The sequence below is a fragment of the Carcharhinus amblyrhynchos genome, chromosome 6 (assembly GCF_965287045.1).
Source record: "Carcharhinus amblyrhynchos chromosome 6, sCarAmb.v2.hapA, whole genome shotgun sequence".
Taxonomy (NCBI): Eukaryota; Metazoa; Chordata; class Chondrichthyes; order Carcharhiniformes; family Carcharhinidae; genus Carcharhinus; species Carcharhinus amblyrhynchos.
The window spans coordinates 48562661-48582991 of NC_137329.1; the positions used below are offsets into that span (position 1 = coordinate 48562661).

Below are 20331 nucleotides of genomic sequence, written 5' to 3' on the forward strand. Positions count from 1 at the left end.
TGAACATGTACCCCTAAATTTCTTTGTTCTGTAACTCTCCCAACGCCCTACCATTAACTGAGTGAGTCCTGCCCTGATTCAATCTACCAAAATGCATCATCTTGCATTTGTCCAAATTAATCTCCATCTGCCATTCATCAGCCCACTGGCCCAGTTGATTAAGATCATGTTGCAATTGGAAATAACTTTCTTCAATGTCCACTATGCCATCACTCTTGATGTCATCTGCAAACTTAATAACCATGCCTCCTATATTCTCATCCAAATCATTAATATAAATGACAAATAACAATGGGCCCAGCACTGGTCCCTAAGGCACACCGCTGGTCACAGGCCTCCAGTTTGAAAAACAATTTTCTACAACCACCAAGCCAATTTTGTAACAATTTAGACACCTCACCCTGGATCCCGTGATATTTAACTTTATGCAACAACCTACCAGGAGGTACCTTGTCAAAGTCCATGCAGACAACATCAACTGCACTGCCCTCATCTACTTTCTTGGTTACCCCTTCAAAAAACTCAGTCAAATTTGAGAGACATGATTTTCCACTCACAAAGCCACGCTGACTGTCCCTAATCAGTCCTTGCATCTCTAAATACCTGTAAATCCTGTCTCAAAATACCTTCTAACAATTTACCCACCACAGATATGAGGTTCACTGGCCTGTAGTTCCCAGGCTTTTCCCTGAAGTCCTTTTTAAACAAACACACAATGGTTGCCAATCTTCAGGCATCTCACCCGTGACTATTGATTCAAATATCTCGGCTAGGGGACCCACAATTTCCTCCCTAGCCTCCTACAACGTCCTGGGATATACTTTATCAGGTCCTGGGGATTAATCTATCTTGATGAGCTTTAAGACTTCCAGCACCTCCTTCTCTGTAATATATGTACACTCCTCAAGACGTCACTATTTATTTCCCCAAGTTCCCTAACATCCATGCTTTTCTCAACAGTAAATACTGATGAAAAATATTCATTTACGATCTCACTCATCTCTTGTGGATCGGCACATAGATGACCTTGTTGATCCTTAAGAGGCACTACTCTCTCCCTTGTTACTCTTTTGCCCTTTATGTATTTGTCGAAGCTCTTTGGATTCTCCTTTGCCTTATCTGACAAGACATCTGTTCTGAAAAATAAATTCTGAGTGCTCGTCTGTTTGTGGCCCAAGAATTAGTAAACTAACTGAAGTGGAAGAACAGAGATGCTTTGGAATTCAGGTATGCAAAACAGGACAAGTTGTTAAAAGTTGTAGAAGTTTCATGTAATAAAACCAAAGCAAAATGGTAAGACAGCAGGTATAATATTGGTGTTATATTTTAGAAGGATATCAAAATGATGGAGAGGCTGCATACGTGACGTACCAAAATAATATCAAGGATGAGTACCTTTTGTTGAGGAAAGACCAGAGAACCTGGAGCTATTTTCACTAGAACAGAGAAGGCAAAGCAAAGATCTGAGAGAAACATTCAAAATTGTGAGAGAAATCAGGAAAAGCTATTTCTTCTAGTCAGTAAGTAGGTAACCAGAGAGTGTAAATTTAAGATAATTACTGAAAGAATAAAAGGGAAAGGTAGAGAAAAATCTTTTCACACAATGGTTTGTTAACATGGGATGTCCCACCAGAAACAGTGGTTTATATATTTATATTGAAGAGGGATGTTGCTAAATACATTAAAAAAAAATCAAAGGGCAGGGGAAAGAGATTAACTGGATTGATTTTTAGATTGCTGGCATGGTTTCCTTCTTGTGCTGTACAATTCTATAATTCAGTAATCAAACATGCAGTTACTCTGATCATGACCTGCTGTATTTGACTGCTGTTGCTGACGATATCCATTGACTTTCTTGTTGAAAATTTGTGTCGGACATTTGTCTGAATGATTCCATCCTTCTCAAATTGGATGATGTCATTTGTTGAATCCCAGGGTCTGGTACTGGAAGGGGAGAAAAGGCAGAGAAACATCATGACTGGGATCCTCCCCAAAGAATTCTTAAGTGTCAACTTTGTGTGAAAACTGGAGTAAATCACGCTAGTTTCTAGTTTTTTCAGTGTGGGAGTTCAGAGAAGAATCTCCCACACTCTGCACTACTAAGTGCACTAGTGTAAATCACATTACAAAAATCAGTGGGCGAGGCCTATCCTCACCAGAGAAGCCAGCAGCATAGCACTGTGCATGTACCGATCTGTCAGTGCCGAGATTGGTGCATGCACAGTCTGTCAGCCTCCCAATTGCTGGGCAGCCTGCGACCCCCACATTGCTGGCCATCCATCTCTCTCATGGTCCGATTGCTGGCCCACCAAGCATGATAGGCCCAACCCCTCTTCCTCCCGGCCTGCCCCTATCTCCAGCAACCACGGCCTCCCCCTTCCCCAATGCATACCAATAAACAAAGAACAACCCAGCACGGGAAACAGGCCCTTCGGCCCAACGAGCCCGTGCTGCCGCATCACCCTATACCTATTCTACCCTGCATGTCTACGAATGGAACCCCTAACTTAGCCAGATTCAGGGGAGAATAGTGTCAATTTGGTAAAACCAATCAGCCTAAGAGCACATCTTTGGGGTGTGGGAGGAAACCAGAGCGTCCGGAGGAAACCCACGCAAACTCCCACAGACACAGGCCCAAATCCATGTATCTGCACAGCTAGCAGTGCTAGTCACTGAGCTGTTGCAGCGCCCGTCTACCGGTCCAGGATCAAGCACACACACCGACACGAAGTACTAGGCCACTCCCGGAACTTCCAAGAGCAGCCCACGCACGACCCACTGTGTGCATGCCCCTCGTTTGACACGAGGTGGACCTCCACCTGCGGAATAAAAAGACAAAAACGTTAATCTTACAAGCCTGCTTTTCCGGTGTCTCCTGAGGTTCTAACCTTATTTAATAGCCCCTACCATAACCCTCCATCCTCGTTTCACTCATGTGTCTATCTAACTGAACCTTAAACGAGTCCAACGTTCCTGCCTCCACCACCCTACTCGGTAGCGCGTTTCATACCCCCACAACTCTCTGTGTAAAGAACCTTCCTCTCACTTCCAAATTATACCTCTCCCCCCTCACTCTTAAATCATGACCTCTCGTGTTTGTACCCAGTCTAGGGAGCAGTCTCTCACTATTAACTCTATCTATTCCCTTCAGTATCTTATATACCTCTATCATGTCCCCCCTCAATCTCCGTCTTTCCAAGGAGAAAAGTCCCAGTTTCTCCAACCTTTCCTCGTAACCCAGCCCCTCCATGCCAGGCAACATCCTGGTAAACCTCCTCTGTACCCTTTCCAGAGACTCCACGTCCTTCCGGTAGTAAGGTGACCAGAACTGGACGCAGTACTCCAAATGCGGTCTAACCAACGTTCTGTACAACTGAAGCTATACCCCTTCCTATAAAGGCTAACATTCCATACGCCTTCCTAACAACTTTCTCCACTTGTGACGCAACCTTCATGGATTTGTGAACCTGCACTCCCAGGTCCCTCTGTATGTCTATACTCCTAATCTGTCTACCTTTTATCACATAGCTCCTCTCTGCATTATTCCTTCCAAAATGCATCACCTCGCATTTGTCAGGATTAAATTCCATCTGCCACCTATCTGCCCAATGCACCAACCTATCTATATCCTGTTGTATCACCTGACAATCCAGTTCAGTACCCGCCAACCCTGCCATCTTGGTGTCATCAGTAAACTTGCTGATCACACCACCTACACTCTCTTCCAAGTCATTTATGTATACTACAAAGAGGAGAGGTCCCAGTACTGAGCCCTGCGGCACACCACTGGTCACTGGCCTCCAGCCCGACAAGGTCCCCGCCACAACCACCCTCTGTCTCCTATTACCCAGCCAGTTCTCAATCCACCTAGCTACCTGGCCTCGTATCCCATGCACCTTAACCTTTTCTACCAGCCTACCATGAGGGACTTTGTCAAACGCCTTACTGAAATCCATATAGATGACATCAACGGCTCTCCCATCGTCAACCGTTTTTGTCACCTCTTCAAAGAATTCCACCAGATTCCCTCAATTGCTGGCCTTCCTCCTCTCCCACCAATTGCGCCCCCCCCCCCCCCCACCACCACCAAAATCAGGCCCTATGCCTGGTGGGCAATGCCAAACTGTCTCCTGGCACTTAGACCTTTGGCAGTGCCAGGGCCCAGGCTGACACTGCCAAGGTTCCAATGCCCGGGGCTCACGCCCCCACCTGACCCTCCAGGGGGGCCCCCAATTGCCCCCCCCTTTCATCCAGTGGAGTCAGGTTGCCAGCTCCCCACTCATGGGGGCTACTCTAAACCCTGCTGGAGTGAAACATTCCTGGCATTGTGGGGAGACGGGCAGAAGAGCAGAAGAGCAAGAAGCTAGCCTGGAGACTTCAGTCCCTTGCATTCAATAGATTAAAATGATGTCCTGCATATATAATGCAGCTTTGCGCTGATTTCTGGCACAGACATGACAGCGCTAGAAATCCGGCAGTGGGAGATGCGCTCGGGGCCAGACGCCCAGCGTGGATTGCACTAATCTGCTTGTATGTCCCAGTCCACTGTGCTTAAAAAAAAATCAGCGCAGTGGAATGGGAGAAAGGCTCCCTATATCTTGGGCATAAATCTCTCTGGGGTTTTGTAAAAGTTGCTCATAAAGATTAATGTACATCCACAGAAGAAAGGCGTATATCAGGCTAAAATAGAGGCTATCACATACGAGATGCAATTGCCAAGCCCCCTCAGTCAAAAATGGAAAATTACAGGGATTGTTTATTTGTATTTCATATTTTCATTCCCTTTCCTTGGAAGGTAGTGTGAAGTACTGCAAAAATTCACAGGCCACAACATGAACACTCTTGCCATGGCCATAGCCATCTTTATACTCGTCAGTAAAGCCACAAGGTGAAAACATTTTACGGGCTCTCACAATCTCACCAGATGTAGGCATCCTCTGGATGTCAACCCAGAATTCAGAGCCAGCTCGTCATTGCTTGCTGGGACTATCTGGAATGGGTTCAAATCTTGCTCCTTTTACTTTGAGGCAGGAATGTTACAACTAAGCCAAAGGTACATGACTTATTTGGAAGTAAAAGCTGACATTTCCAATAGGTGGGATTTGTAATAAATAAAATGGTATAAAAATAAGTCTGAGTAATAAATGTCCTGGGCAATTCTCAAACTGACAGCATGCTGTGTTCAGGGTTCCAGTTTGTTACTGGCACAAAACACATGATACAGTTTATGTGCTTAGATTTTTTTACTTTTATATTTTCCCCAACATTTCAAATATCTTTCCCAGCTCCTTCATGAGTGCATTTCCACAAATCCATCATGAGCTCAGAATGTCATGAATGCGTATATATAGTGTGTATGTATGTATGCGTATATATATATATATATATAGATATATAGTAGATATGGTCTCCAACATGACTCAAGGATTTTAACTGTAATAGCTTGTTGTGCAAATTCTATTCCCCAAAGAGCTCGAACACAACCAGACTGATGAAATCTTTGTTCAAAATGACTACTAACTCAGGTTGAAGCATCAACATCAAGATCTTCCCAATTCTACAGCAGCCAATGGGAAACCTTGTCATTAATATCTATCCACTCCCAGGACCTTCAGATAAACTACTCGTTGCAATTATAACACTCTGAGCTCCCAAGAACTTTGGAAAATAGGGAAAAAATGCTCTATTTATCCTTCAGTAATTTTTTTATACAGGCTGTGTAGACCACTCTGACATTCATGTCACGTTCTGAGCTCATGATGGATTTGTGGAAATGCAGTCATGAAGTTGCTGGGACAGATATTTGAAATGTTGGGGAAAATATAAAAGTAAAAAAAATCTAAGCACATAAACTGTATCATGTGTTATGTGCCAGTAACAAACTGGAACCCTGAACACAGCATGCTGTCAGTTTGAGAGTTGCCCAGGACATTTATTACTCAGACTTATTTTTGTACCTTTTTTTGCACATCTGAAAGTGCTGATTTTTGCTGGGAATGCGTATTTCAGGTGCCAAAGTGCCAAGTACCTCATCCAAATAGTTTTCCTTTTCTGCGATCCTACAGTATGAGGTTGGTATATTGCATTAAAAGGGAATAGGAAAATTGCAGACTGGTTAGCAGACTGGGAAAATGCCTGGTGTTAGCAGGCTATTTAGCAGTGATGACGACATCACACTGAGCTCAGTCTTCTCTCTCCTGACATTTTCCAGCAGGGGTCACTGGAGATACCTGCTTAATTTCTACACCACCTCCCCCCCCCCCCCCCCACCCCCCCCGCAATGCTAACCACCACCAAGTGCCAATGCAATGGCTTTACAGAAGTCCTGAATGAGGTAAACTCGGCGGATTAAACTTGCGTTGTTTTTTGTTTGTATGCCACTTTACTCATTGCATAGTAGTTTCATCAATCTGGCAGGGGATGTGGGCAGGAAAGTTATTAATTTTATCTTCCTTTGTAGTGTATAAGTATGTATCACGTACTCTGTAAATTTGTACTGCCAATTCTTTGTCACCACATCCTGCTGGAATAGTCTTGCCATCCAGTCCTCATGTTTCTCATTACGCTCTTTGGCAGCCTTGCGTTGTGCTTCCTCCAAAATAAATTTCTCCAGCGTTGCCTGTTCCTGATCACGGTTCTTTATTGCCTTGGTCACTTGTTGCCACAGCCTAGAAGAAGATGGAAAGGATTACAAACTCTGCTCTTAATACTACTGTTGAATAGAACTCACTGAAAAAACACAACAGTTAGGTAGAATCCAATAAAACAGGAACATGCAAGTCCTTGATGCTATAAGGAGCATGGAGGCATTAACACCAGTGACTGGGAGGGGAAGGCTGTGGGCTGCTTGGCATGGCTCTGCCTAGTCCTTTAAGCTGCAAGCCATCTTGAGACTCAGCAATTGGCAGCAAGGTAGAATGGCAATGGCAGAAGGAGAGGGAAGCCAACCCGAGACTACGTATTCCACACTCCCATGTGTCAATATGCCACCACTGCGGAAGAACTTGTGGATCCAGAATCAGGCTTCTCAGTCATCTGAAGAATCACCAAGCCTGACAGACATCCTTGATTTTGAGAGACTCGAGGATGACGACTGTGTAGATCACTTCCTGTCACTGAATAGCACTCATTAACACAAGTGTATGGTCAAGACCTGCCAACGACATAAGAGTCATTAAAAAAGCAAAATACTGAGTCCTGAATTGTGGGAGCTGTATAGAATCATGCCAAGTCCTGCCTGATGTATTCAGCATATTGCCATCGGAGGCTACTGGGACCCCAGCTATTCGGTAGAATAATACAGGAATCAGCCAAGAATATCAGCTGCTATAATGATTACCATTTACAATGTTGAAATACAGATTACAACCCATTTCTTAACTCAGCCTGTTGTATTTTGTAATCCTGAATGAATCATTCCATATTGTTCATTTGCACATTCATAATTTTTTAAAAAATAAATGGAGGTCTGACTGAGTTCAGAGACATTCAGATCAGGTCACAAGTTCTGGAACATCTGATTGCATGCTTGTTCAGCCTGGCTAACATTAAATGCAATTGTTTGAGAAAGTTCACCTGTGCAAAGATATTTTGGCCTTGGAGGGAGTGCAGAGGAGGTTTACTAGGCTGATACCGGAGTTGAGGGGGTTGAGCTATGAGGAGAGGCTGAATAAACTAGGCTTGTACTCGTTAGAGTTTAGAAGAATGAGGGGAGATCTCATTGAGACGTATAAGATGATGAATGGGATGGATAGGATAGAGGTGGAGAGACTCTTCCCGCTCAAAAAAGACAGTAGGACTAGGGGGCACAGCCTCAAGATAAAGGGGGGGCGGTTTAGAACGGAGTTGAGGAGGAACTTCTTCACTGAAAGGGTGGTGAATCTCTGGAATTCTCTGCCCGTTGAAGTGGTGGAGGCTGCCTCGCTAAATATTTTTAAGACGCGGGTTGATGGGTTTTTGATAAGAGAGGGGATTAAGGGTTATGGGGAGAGGGCGGGAAGGTGGAACTGAGCCGTGACAGATCAGCCATGATCTTATTGAATGGCGGGGCAGGCTCGAAGGGCTAGATGGCCTACTCCTGCTCCTATTTCTTATGTTCTTATGTTCAAGCAAAAAGATGCTTATATTTCTCAAAAATATTTTAAATACACGTAACAAATTTGAAGTGCAGTGACTATATAATAAAATATGGCAGTGAGCCAGGCACAATAAATATTAATGAAATGACTGACCTGTTAATTTGATTTTTGTTGTGTTTGGAAAAAGTGTTGTCTAGAAAACTATAACTGTCCATTCCAACAAGTAGAAGGGTCCTCACAGTTTAACATGTCATCTTAGAGAAAACACTGAAGCATCACAGTAAATCATAGAACATAGATCATAACAGCGCAGTACAGGCCCTTTGGCCCTCGATGTTGCGCTGACCAGTGGAACCAATCTAATGGCCCTCTACCCTAAACTATTCCAATGTTATCCATATGCCTATCCACTGACCATCTGAATGCCCTTAAAGTTGGTGAGTTCACAACTGCTGCAAGCAGGGCATTCCACGCCCTTACTACCCTCTGAGTAAAGAACCTACCTCTCACATCCATCCTATAATTACCACCCCTTAATTTGAAGATATGTCCCCTCATGTTAGCCATCACCATCCGACGAAAAAGGCTCTCACTTTCCAACTCATCTAACCCTCTGATCAGCTTGTATGTCTCAATTAGGTCACCTCTTAACCTTCTTCTCTCTAACGAAAATAACCTCAAGTCCCTCAGCCTTTCCTCATAAGATCTCCCCACCATACCAGGCAACATCCTGGTAAACCTCTTCTGCACCCTTTCCAATGCCTCCACATCCTTCTTATAATGCAGCGACCAGAACTGTAAGCAGTACTCCAAATGCGGCCACACCAGAGTTTTGTACAGTTGCAACATGACCTCACGGCTCTGAAATTCAGTCCCTCTACCAATAAAAGCTAACACACCGTACGTCTTCTCAACAATCTCATCAACCTGGGTACCAGCTTTCAGGGATCTATGCACATGTACACTGAGATCTCTCTGCTCATCGACACTACCAAGACTCCTTCCATTAGCCCTATACTCCTGTTACTCTTACCAAAGTGAATCACCTCACACTTTTCCACATTAAACTCCATTTGCCACCTCTCAGCCCAGCTCTGCAGCTTATCTATGTCCCTCTGCAAACTGTAACGTCCATCCTCACTGTCTACAACTTCTCCGACTTTGGTGTCATCAGCAAATTTACTAACCCTTCCTTCTACACCCTCATCTAGGTCATTTATAAAAATGACAAACAGCAGTGGCCCCAAAACAGATCCCTGAGGTACACCACTTGTAACTGAACTCCAGGTTGATTATTTCCCATCAACCACCACCCTTTGTCTTCTATCAGCTAGCCAATTCCTGATCCAAACTGCTAAATCACCCTCAATCCCGTGCATCTGCATTTTCTGCAGTAGCCTACTATGGGGAACCTTATCAAATACTTTGCTAAAATCCACGTACACCACGTCAACTGCCTTACCCTTATCCACCTCTTTGGTCACCTTTCAAAAAACTCGATAAGGTTTGTGAAGCACGACCTACCCTTCACAAAACCGTGTTGACTATCCCTAGTCAATTTATTTCTCTCTAGATGATTATAAACCCTATCCCTTATAATTCTTTCCAAAACTTTGCCCACAATAGAAGTAAGGCTCACTAGTCTATAATTCCCAGGATGGTCTCTACTCCCCTTCTTGAGCAAGGGGACAACATTTACTATCCAGCACTATACCTGTAGCCAATGACAACATGAAAATCAAAGCCAAAGGCTCTGCAATCTCCTCCCTAGCCTCCCAGAGAATCCTAGGGTAAATCCCATCCGGCCCAGGGGACTTATCTATTTTCATACTCTCAAGAATTGCTAACACCTCCTTATGTACCTCAATCCCGTCTAGTCTAAAAGCCTGTATCTCAGTATTCTCCTCGACTACATTAACTTTTTCCTGCGTGAATACTGACGAAAAATATTCATTTAGTGCCTCTCCTATCTCTTCAGGCTCCACGCACAACTTCCCACCACTGTCTCTGACTGGCCCTAATCTTGCCCTAACCAATCTTTTATTCTTGACATACCTATAGAAAGCTTTAGGGTTCTCCTTGATCCTATCCACCAAAGTCTTCTCATGTCCTCTTCTAGCTCTTCTTAACACTCTCTTTAGCTCCTTCCTGGCTAATTTGTAACTCTCCAGTGCCCTAACTAAGCCTTCATGTCTCATCTTTACATAAGCCTCCTTCTTCCTCTTCACCAGAGATTCAACTTCTTTAGTACATCACGGTTCCCTCGCTCGACCAGTTCCTCCCTGCCTGATAAGTACATATTTATCAAGAACTCGCAGTAGCTGCTCCTTGAATAAGCTCCACATTTCAGTTGTTCCCAGCCCCTGCAGTTTCCTACTCCAACCTATGTATCCTAAATCTCGCCTAATAGCCTCATAATTACCTTTCCCCCAGCTATAACTTCTGCCCTTCGGTATATACCTATTCCTTTCCATCACTAAGGTAAACGTAACCGAATTGTGGTCACTATCACCAAAGTGCTCACCTACCTCCAAGTCTAACACCTGGTCTGGTTCATTACCCAGTACCAAATCCAATGTAGCTTCACCTTTTGTTGGCCTATCTACATACTGTGTCAGGAAACCTTCCTGCACACATTGGACAAAAACTGACCCCTCTAACGTGCTTGAACTATAGCTTTTCCAATCGACATTTATAAAGTTAAAGTCCCCCTGTTACTTTCGCACCTATCCAGGATCATCTTTGCAATCCTTTCCTCTACATCTCTGGAACTTTTTGGAGGCCTATAAAAAAAACTCCCAGCAGGGTGACCTCTCCTTTCTTGTTTCTAATCTCAGCCCACACTACCTCAATAGACAGGTCCACATCAAACGTCCCTTTCTGCCACTGTAATACAGTCCTTGACTAACAATGCCACGCCTCCCCCTCTTCTACCACCTTCCCTGCACTGACTGAAACATCTGAACCCCGGAACCTGCAACAACTATTCCTGTCCCTGATCTATCCATGTCTCTGAAATGGCCACAACGTCGAAGATCATGTGCTCAAACCCTGAAAAGATCTTAAACTCACAACGTTCTGGCTCGAAGATGAGACAGAACAAAACTGATTGAAATGTCAGTGAAATTAGATTGAAATTTTGGCTATAGATTACTGCTGTCTGACCCTGCTTTTCAAAATGGAAGACAGAGTTCCTCCAGCCAACTTATGACTCTTCAAATAATTAGCCTGGCATGAATCCCTCAGAACAGCCATTTCCTTTATCTAAAGCTGTGATATTATTGTCACCCATTTGACATACCTTTCAGACTCAAAGCTGTCCTGCTCCTCCAACCATACAACATGACGTACTAGACGCTGTTTCCGAATCTCATTGGTGACACTCCAAAACATAGCAGAGAGCCCAGTACTTTTCTCATGGATAGACACAGCCCGATCCTGTTGCACAAAGGAGAAAAAAGCAGTCACAGAAAAAGTTCCCACTTCCCAAATATTTTCTGCTGTCAATATTTGTGTTAAAGTCTATTTATTTGTGTCACAAGTAGGCTTACATTAACATTGCAATGAAGTTACTGTGAAAGTTTCCTAGTCGCCACACTCAGGCACCAGATCGGGTACACTGAGGGAGAATTTAGCATGGCCAATACACCTAATGTTTCGGACTGTGCGAGGAAATAGAGTAAATGACACAGTAAACCTCAATTAACATTGTTCCCAGATCATGTGTGGCAATATCTAGAGTAATGGTCCCAATGGCTGGAATTCTCTGACTTCACCCACAGCTGGGATTATTTGGTCCTGCTGCTGTGTACAAAAATTTGGCTGGGTGCCAAATTCTCCTTTCTCACTGGCAGTGGCAGTGGAAAGCCTACTGGGAATTTCAGATAAGCATTGAAGTAGCCTCCCTCAGAGTATGTTAGGCGGCCCAGAAATCACACTTAAACATCTGTGTAATAAATGGACTTAATGACTATGGTCAAGATATTTGAGCTCATTCAAAAAAATATAACTTCAAATATCACAAGCATTATGAGATTATTTTATACATCTGCAAGAACATATTGAATACCCCAACACATGCATTGGGCTGATCATGGGGGCGGCTCTGTCCAACAGCCTGAGAACCAGCTGCAACCCTGCCAAAGCCTTCTCTGGGAGCCCTGGTGGAATTAAACCCCAAATAAACACTTACCTACTCCCATTAGAGTTCCACAGTTTTCAGGACAAGGATCCTGAACAAGCCCCCAAGAGCTGCTGGTCAAACAGAGGCACCTTTGCAAGATTCATCGGACGAACAGAGAACAGAAGAGCCACTAAAAGCAGAGCTTTAATTTTGTCTTCAAGCCCAAGATGATGAAAAGCACTTACCCAATGTCCCTCAAGTGTGGCTTGTACCTCCTCGCCGAGCATTATCTTTCCTGTGATCTGGTTCACAGTATCACTGCCTCCAAGGAAAGGCTGCCATGAAGGAGCAGAGAGACAGATAAGAAATTACCTGTTAAAAACCTGTTTAAATAAGTTTAAAGCACTTTGTAGTAAGAACTTACCTTGTAGAACTGTTTAAATCATTTAAAAGCATTTTTGCGGGCTTTTTGTATTTACCGCTTTAAGAATTCTGAGGGAGTGGTTAGAAGGGAGTTGTGGGGGAGCAGGCTTTAAAACAGCGCCAGGTTTAAAAGGAGGCCTGGTGTAGACAACGGGCAGCGTCGGAGCGGGCAGCGGAGTGAGTGGGAAGCAGAGTGAGCTACTAGGGCTTAAGATCAAAAGGGCTTGGGAGAAAAAGGGCCAGGTAAGTTCGTGGAAATTTTCAATACTACTACAGTGAATAATGGAGGGGCATGTGATGTGTTGTTTCTGCATGATGTGGGAGCTGGTGGACCCCAGGGTCCTTCCCAGTGACCATGTCTGCAGTAAGTGCAGGTTGCTGGAGGAGCTCCAGCTCAAGGTAGATGAGCTGGCCTCTGAACTACACACACTGAGGCTCATCAGGGGGAGAGAGGGTGCCATTGTCAACGGGGTGCAAGTGACATCCACCCCCGCTGGACTGGCTAACTCTAAGGATCAGGAACAAGAGGGGGCTGCTGAGAGGAGGAAGGGGGGGTGGGGAGCGGAAGAAGGGGGGGTGGGGAGCGGAGAGCGGAGGCCTCAGCCTCTCAATCTGCATAACAGGTTTGAGGTTCTTGCTTCCAGTGTGGACGAGGACGAGGGAGGTGAGGTCGGTGAGCAAACTGCACACAGTACAGTGATGCAGCAGGACATAGGCAAAGAGAAGGTGAAAAGGAACGTAGTAGTAATTGGGGATAGTGGGGTGAAGGGTATTGACACTGCCCTTTGTCACAATGACAAAGTGCACAGAAGGGTGTGTTGTCTGCCTGGTGCTCGGGTCCGGGATGTCGCATCTGGGCTGCAGAGGAACCTGGAGTGGGAGGGTGAGAATCCGGTCGTTGTGGTACATGTGGGTGCCAACGACATAGGCAAAATGCGAACTGAGGATCTGGGGAGGGAGTATGAAAAGCTGGGAATGGAATTAAAAAGTAGAACCGACAAGGTGGTTATCTCTGGATTACTACCTGAACTGAGTGCCTACGGGCGTAGGGTTGATAGGATTAAGGAAGTGAATGGGTGGCTCAGGGATTGGTGTGGGAGGAATGGGTTTGAATTTATGGGGCTTTGGCATCAGTATTGGGGTAGGTGGGACCTGTTCGGGCAGGATGGGGTTGGTCTGAACCGTACTGGGACCAGAGTCCTGGCGAATCGTGTAGAGGACTGTAGACAGGGCTTTAAACTAATTGGGGGGGGGAGGGTGTGAGGGTAGGTGACATTACGAGGCCTAATGTTAAGGAGACGGTACAGGTAAGGGTAGAGGCCGAGGATGTCCCAATAATAAAGGGAGTAGGGGGCGTGAGTATGGTTGGTGGCGTTCCGGCAAATAGGGTCCAGGTGAAGGCTGGGATGAAGGTGCTTTATCTGAATGCACGAAGCATTCGGAATAAAGTGGATGAGCTGGTGGCGCAGATCAGCACAAATGGATATGATCTGGTGGCCATTACAGAGACGTGGCTGCAAGGTGACAGGGACTGGGTGCTGAATGTCCAGGGGTATCAAGTGGTTAGGAAGGATAGGCAGGAGGGAAAAGGGGGGGGCGTAGCTCTGCTGATTAAGGATAGCATCAGGGTGGTAGCAAGGGATGATATTGGAGCCAAAGAGCAGAAAGTGGAATCATTGTGGGTAGAGATTAGGAACAGCAAAGGGAGGAAGACGCTGGTGGGTGTCGTCTATAGGCCCCCGAATAATGATCTGGAGGTGGGGCAGGCTGTTAACGCGCAAATAAGTGCGGTGTGCAGGAATGGGACGGCTGTAATTATGGGGGATTTCAATCTACATATTGATTGGTCGACCCATGTTGGACGCGGTGGGGTCGAGGAGGAGTTCTTGGAATGCTGCCGGGATAGTTTCCTTGAACAGTGTGTGTTGGAGCCGACGAGGGAGCGAGCTATCTTGGATCTGGTGTTATGTAATGAGGCGGGTAGAATTAGGGACCTTGCGGTGAAGGATCCTCTTGGGGAGAGTGATCATTGTATGGTGGAGTTTCTGGTGCAGATGGAGGAGGAGAAAGTGGGCTCCCGGACACGCGTCCTGTGTTTGAACAGAGGGGAGTACGGTAGGATGAGAGAAGAATTGGCGAATGTGGACTGGGGGAGCGCGTTGGAAGGTAGGTCTGCTGAGGAGCAGTGGAGGATCTTTAAGGAGATCTTTCTTGGTGCTCAGCAGAAATTTATTCCGATGGTTAAAAAGGACCGTAGGAGGAGAAGTAATAAGCCGTGGATAACGAAGGAGGTGAAGGAAAGTGTTAAATTAAAAGTGGAGGCGTTTAGAGTAGCTAAGAGTAGTGGGCGAGAAGAGGATTGGGAGAGGTTTAAATGTCAACAAAGATTGACAAAGGATTTGATAAAGAAGGGTAGGAGAAACTATGAAGCTGGGCTAGCGCTTAATATAAAAAAGGATAGCAAGAGTTTTTATAAATATATAAAAAGGAAGAGGCTGGCTAGGGTGAACGTTGGACCCTTAGAGGATGAGAGGGGGGACTTAGTGGTAGGGGATGGGGATATGGCGGAGGTCTTGAATAACTTTTTTGTTTCGGTCTTCACGGAGGAGGACGTGAATAATATGCCGGGTGTTAGAGATGGAAAGGTGGTAGGACTGGAGGGTCTCAATGACATTATTGTTACTAGAGAGGTGGTGCTCGACAGACTGGAGGGGCTGATTGTGGACAAGTCCCTAGGACCGGATGGAATGCATCCGAGGGTTCTGAAAGAAATGGTGGAGGTGATAGTGGATGCCTTGGTGGTTATTTTCCAAACGTCGCTGGATTCTGGGGAAGTGCCGGAAGATTGGAAAACGGCTAATGTTACGCCGTTGTTTAAGAAGGGTGGCAGGCAAAAGGCAGGGAATTATAGGCCGGTTAGTTTAACGTCTGTTGTAGGTAAAATGTTAGAATCCATCATCAAGGAGGAAATAGCGAGGCATCTTGAGGGGAATTGCTTGATAGAGCAGACGCAGCACGGTTTCGTTAAGGGGAAGTTGTGTCTGACAAATTTATTGGAGTTCTATGAGGATGTGTCTAGGGCAGTGGATAGAGGAGAGCCGGTGGATGTGGTCTTTCTTGATTTTCAGAAGGCCTTTGACAAGGTACCTCACAAGAGGTTATTGCAGAAGGTCAGGGGGCATGGAGTTGGGGGTAGGGTGTTAGCGTGGATAGAGGATTGGTTGTCAAATAGGAGGCAGAGACTGGGGGTCAATGGGTGCTATTCGGATTGGCGGTTGGTGACTTGTGGAGTGCCCCAGGGGGTCGGTGCTGGGGCCTCAGCTATTTACCATTTATATAGATGATCTGGAGGAGGGAACCGAGTGTATGGTGTCGAAATTTGCTAATGACACCAAGATTGGTGGAACGGCAAATTGCGCGGAGGGTGTGGAGAGTCTGCAGAAGGATCGAGATAGGCTGGGCGAATGGGCCAGGAACTGGCAAATGGAATTTAATGTTGGCAAGTGTGAAGTGGTCCACTTTGGTAGGAATAATGGTAGGAAGGACTATTACTTTTGTGGTGAAAAACTGCAGCAGGCGACGGTGCAGAGGGACCTCGGGGTCCTTGTGCATGAGTCGCAAAAACCCAGCTTGCAGGTGCAGCAGGTGGTCAGGAAGGCGAATGGGATGCTGGCCTTCATAGCAAGGGGGATTGAATATAAAAGTAGGGAGGTCTTGCTGCGGCTATATAGGGCATTGGTGAGGCCGCAGCTGGAGTACTGTGTGCGGTTTTGGTCGCCGTACTTACGCAAGGATATTTTGGCCTTGGAGGGAGTGCAGAGGAGGTTTACTAGCCTGATGCCGGAGTTGAGGGGGTTGAGCTATGAGGAGAGGCTGAATAAACTAGGCTTGTACTCGTTAGAGTTCAGAAGAATGAGGGGAGATCTCATTGAGACATATAAGATGATGAATGGGATGGATAGGTTAGAGGTGGAGAGACTCTTCCCGCTCAGAAAGGACAGTAGGACTAGGGGGCACAGCCTCAAGATAAAGGGGGGGCAGTTTAGAACGGAGTTGAGGAAGAACTTCTTCATTCAAAGGGTGGTGAATCTCTGGAATTCTCTGCCCGTTGAAGTGGTGGAGGCTACCTCGCTAAGTATTTTTAAGATGCGGGTTGATGGGTTTTTGATAAGTGAGGGGATTAAGGGTTATGGGGAGAGGGCGGGAATGTGGAACTGAGACACGACAGATCAGCCATGATCTTATTGAATGGCGGGGCAGGCTCGAAGGGCTAGATGGCCTACTCCTGCTCCTATTTCTTATGTTCTTATGTAAACAGGGTACAATTACAATTGGAACTGCATTAGTAAATCAGAATAAACCAGAGAGTCTTTATTTACTGCAGGTGTGATTTACCGCAGTTACAGCAAATGTTTGTTAAAGATTTGGGCAACTGTTAAACTCCATGTTTACAAGAACCCTTGGACATAGAGGATAGAGTTGTGTCAACCTCACCTGGGCATTAATCTGAACAAATGGATTGCCAATTGTACAATCCACTTCACTTCACAGGATCAACAGGTTCCACAAAAGCAGGTAATCTACAAAATTAACACCCTGGCACGAAGAGAAAAGTTTACCCCACTGCATGTATATCTCTCCTTAAAATCACATACATTTGAATTTGTAAATGTCCTTTAAAGTAATTCTACATGATAAGTTAATGTGATAAAGCAGTTGCATAGCTGGAACATTGGACCAGGTCTCCCTCTTACCTTTAACTTGAACTCCAGCTCTGCTTTGTAATGGCTTTTCTCACATTCAATGGATATCTTCCCTCCCATCTCCAGGGTCAGTGTTCCATACAAAAGCCCTGGGATATGAGGATAAATAGATATTGATACTCAGGTGTTGGTACTAACAATATTTTCTTTATAGTGAATTTTGGCAGAATATTTAACCATGTGAACTGATTTTGGTAGAAAGTAAAGCTGATCTCACCAAATAGCCCTGTTGAACCTAAACTTTGCACAGGAAGTGCAAAAAGAAGGCTTCGTGTGGTATATTAAAAGCCATTGCTAAAAATAAATAATTATGCCAATGTAAGCTAAGTAGCTGCATATAGTGCATAAAAATGTTGGCGGGTTTGTTTCAGGCTCAAAATAGCCAGATAATCTACAGCCTTTGCAAAGGCTGTTTGGGGTTGGTGAATAAAAGACAGGCATCATTTAATGAATGAACAACATAATAAGAGCAGGGCAAGATGCACAACATTAGAATTGTGAAGAAAAAAATCAAAATGTACAACAGCAGCAATTTACATTTCTACTGTAGTCTTGTCTTACTGAATGGGGACAGTGATTGAGGAAAATACATTTAAGTGTCAGGAAGCATAAATGCACAGTTCAAGACAAAGAACTTGTGGAGGTATTTGAAGGGAGGCATGGAGATAGCAAAACAGAGAAACTGGAAAGCGGATCCAGATGATGGGATGAGGTGGCTAAAGGAGTATTCACTAATGGTGGAATGGAGTATCGGGAAAACAAAAGAGGCTGGTGAGTGTTGTGACTCATTCATCTTTTCAAGTTGGATAGGCCTTTGGGAAGAGACTGACAGCTGTGGCATCAGGAAGTATTTCTTTACACAGGTGATTGAGAGCAGTAAGAAATTGACAGCAAAATTAACTGAATTTAAGACTACTGCCAGAACATTATAGAAACAGCTCGAGGCTGTAATGGGAAGGCAGCACTGTTGGTATTCCAGAAGGATCTTGATCCAATTTTGAGAGTTGCATCCTCATTCTGCATTGTGGTGTACAGCCACAAATCACAGAGGCACCACACCCACAGCAGCCAGAGCTATACCTTTACAATGTGCATATGGCATGGTGATAACGTAATCCTCCTGCCTGTTGAGGAACCACAGTTGTGCTTTCCCATCCAATATGGCAGACATTGAATTTCCTGCACGAGAGAAAAAAGGCTGTTGGAGAATGGAGCAGCTTAAACCTCGATGCGCTAAACAAAATTGATAGTGCAGTGAAGAAGTGAGCAATCTAGCAGGACAAAGAACAAAGAAAAGTACAGGAACAGGCCTGTGGCCCTCCAAGTCCATGCCAATCATGAGCCTTAACTGAACTACAAAAAAAACTGTCTGTCCCTACTCAATCTATATGGCTGTATTCTCTCTCTATTCATGTACCCATCCAGATGCCTCTTAAATGTGTGACACCAGTAAGTCAATCATTGAGTTAACACAACGTGGGATCCTTTTTACTATCCGTGTCTCAGCTTCAATAATTCTTTTAAAAATATTTTTGTACTGATTAGAGTGGATATTATCATGAGGAATAGAACATCTTCCATTTCAAGTTGGAGGCAGTTTAAAGTTTCCTTCCTGCTGAAATAAAATACTTGTACTCATATAGCACATTTCATAACCTCATGACATCCCTATGCGCTTTACAGTTGATGAAGTATAATCAAGTGACCCAATGTGTTTCAGCCCCAAGATCACAAGGGCATCCCCAACCATTTTTTACTGTTACAATGAGCTTGCTAATTGATACTCAAATAGGATAAATTAATGCTTACGGTTCATACTCGATTGGGACTGCTCAAACACATTTCATATAATGGACAGTTCCACAATCTTATACAACAAATGAGGAAACCATTATGGGCTGGAGGACTGGCGTTACAGTTGTGCCCATCTGTTAACAACATTCCCTTTGCACCTGGCTTTCATGCTAGCAGTATAGAATTACCCTTGCAACACCCTTACAGCAACAGAGAAAGTAAATTTTTATATATCAATTTGTATTGAGTACAGATTTAGATGAAAATTCAATCTTTATAGAAATTCTGGTAAAATATACAATAATTTGGATGATGTTGTCACATTCAAGATGCCTGCTTGATGTTATCAACCATTTCCATTGCAGGGAAAATCTGCACATTACTACAACTGTCACACAACTTCTTTTTTGACTCTACTCTCCCATCTGTCTCTACAGGATACTTATTAATATGCTGATTGTTGTGAAATATCTTACCATAAAACTTGGAGCGAGCCAGGATAGAGCCGCTGATACAGAAATTGTCCTTCCTGTTACTGATGTAAAAGGCAGACACTGGAGGATGATGGGATACCTGTGATGGAGCAGAAAGGGCAGTCAGTTTGGGAACTTCATGATCATTTGGAAAACTCTGTAACAGAAAGGAGCCCTATATGGATGCCTCCGACCCAATACCAACTTCCCTTAAAAAAGAAACTTGTAAAATACTCTGATCTCATAAGTTTTTATGATACTGATGAAGGCATCTATTTCTTATTAAACATCCCATAGATATCCCTATCTTCCCCAGGACTGTTCTCCTCACTACTATCATCACTTCCCTAACACATTTCAGATATTTTTATTTCCTGGAATTTAGATTTCTTTATCTCCAACACCTAGCTAACAACCTTATGGAAAAATATCCACTTCTAACATGCCAGACAAACCCACCCAGCTTTTACAAAAACAATATACTACGAATGCTGGAAATCTGAAACAGGAATCAAAGATGTTGGGAATATTCAGCAGGTCAGGAATTCAGGCTAATGATCCTTTGTTTCCACCCTGACACTGTCTGATTTCTCACCCAAAGGAGTTATAAGAATTCAAAATAGTCAACAATTGCCTTTACAAAGTTGATGAGTATTTGCATGATGTAAGTCAGAATG

At 44.5% G+C, this 20331-nt stretch overlaps 1 protein-coding gene across 4 annotated transcripts in view; it reads right to left on the reverse strand.

Annotated features, from left to right (window-relative positions):
• LOC145343909 (oxysterol-binding protein-related protein 5-like) overlaps positions 1-20331 on the reverse strand; it is a 157237-nt gene that overhangs the window by 6156 nt on the left and 130750 nt on the right. For all 4 annotated transcript variants that reach the window (XM_080190425.1, XM_080190426.1, XM_080190424.1 and 1 more), the window contains 7 exons: positions 19658-19754; positions 18468-18566; positions 17379-17476; positions 12447-12536; positions 11380-11516; positions 6483-6668; positions 1812-1944 (listed from right to left, as the gene is read on the reverse strand). In XM_080190425.1, coding sequence (XP_080046551.1) covers positions 1812-1944; positions 6483-6668; positions 11380-11516; positions 12447-12536; positions 17379-17476; positions 18468-18566; positions 19658-19754 — 840 coding nt within the window. The remainder of the gene's footprint in view (positions 1-1811; positions 1945-6482; positions 6669-11379; positions 11517-12446; positions 12537-17378; positions 17477-18467; positions 18567-19657; positions 19755-20331) is intronic.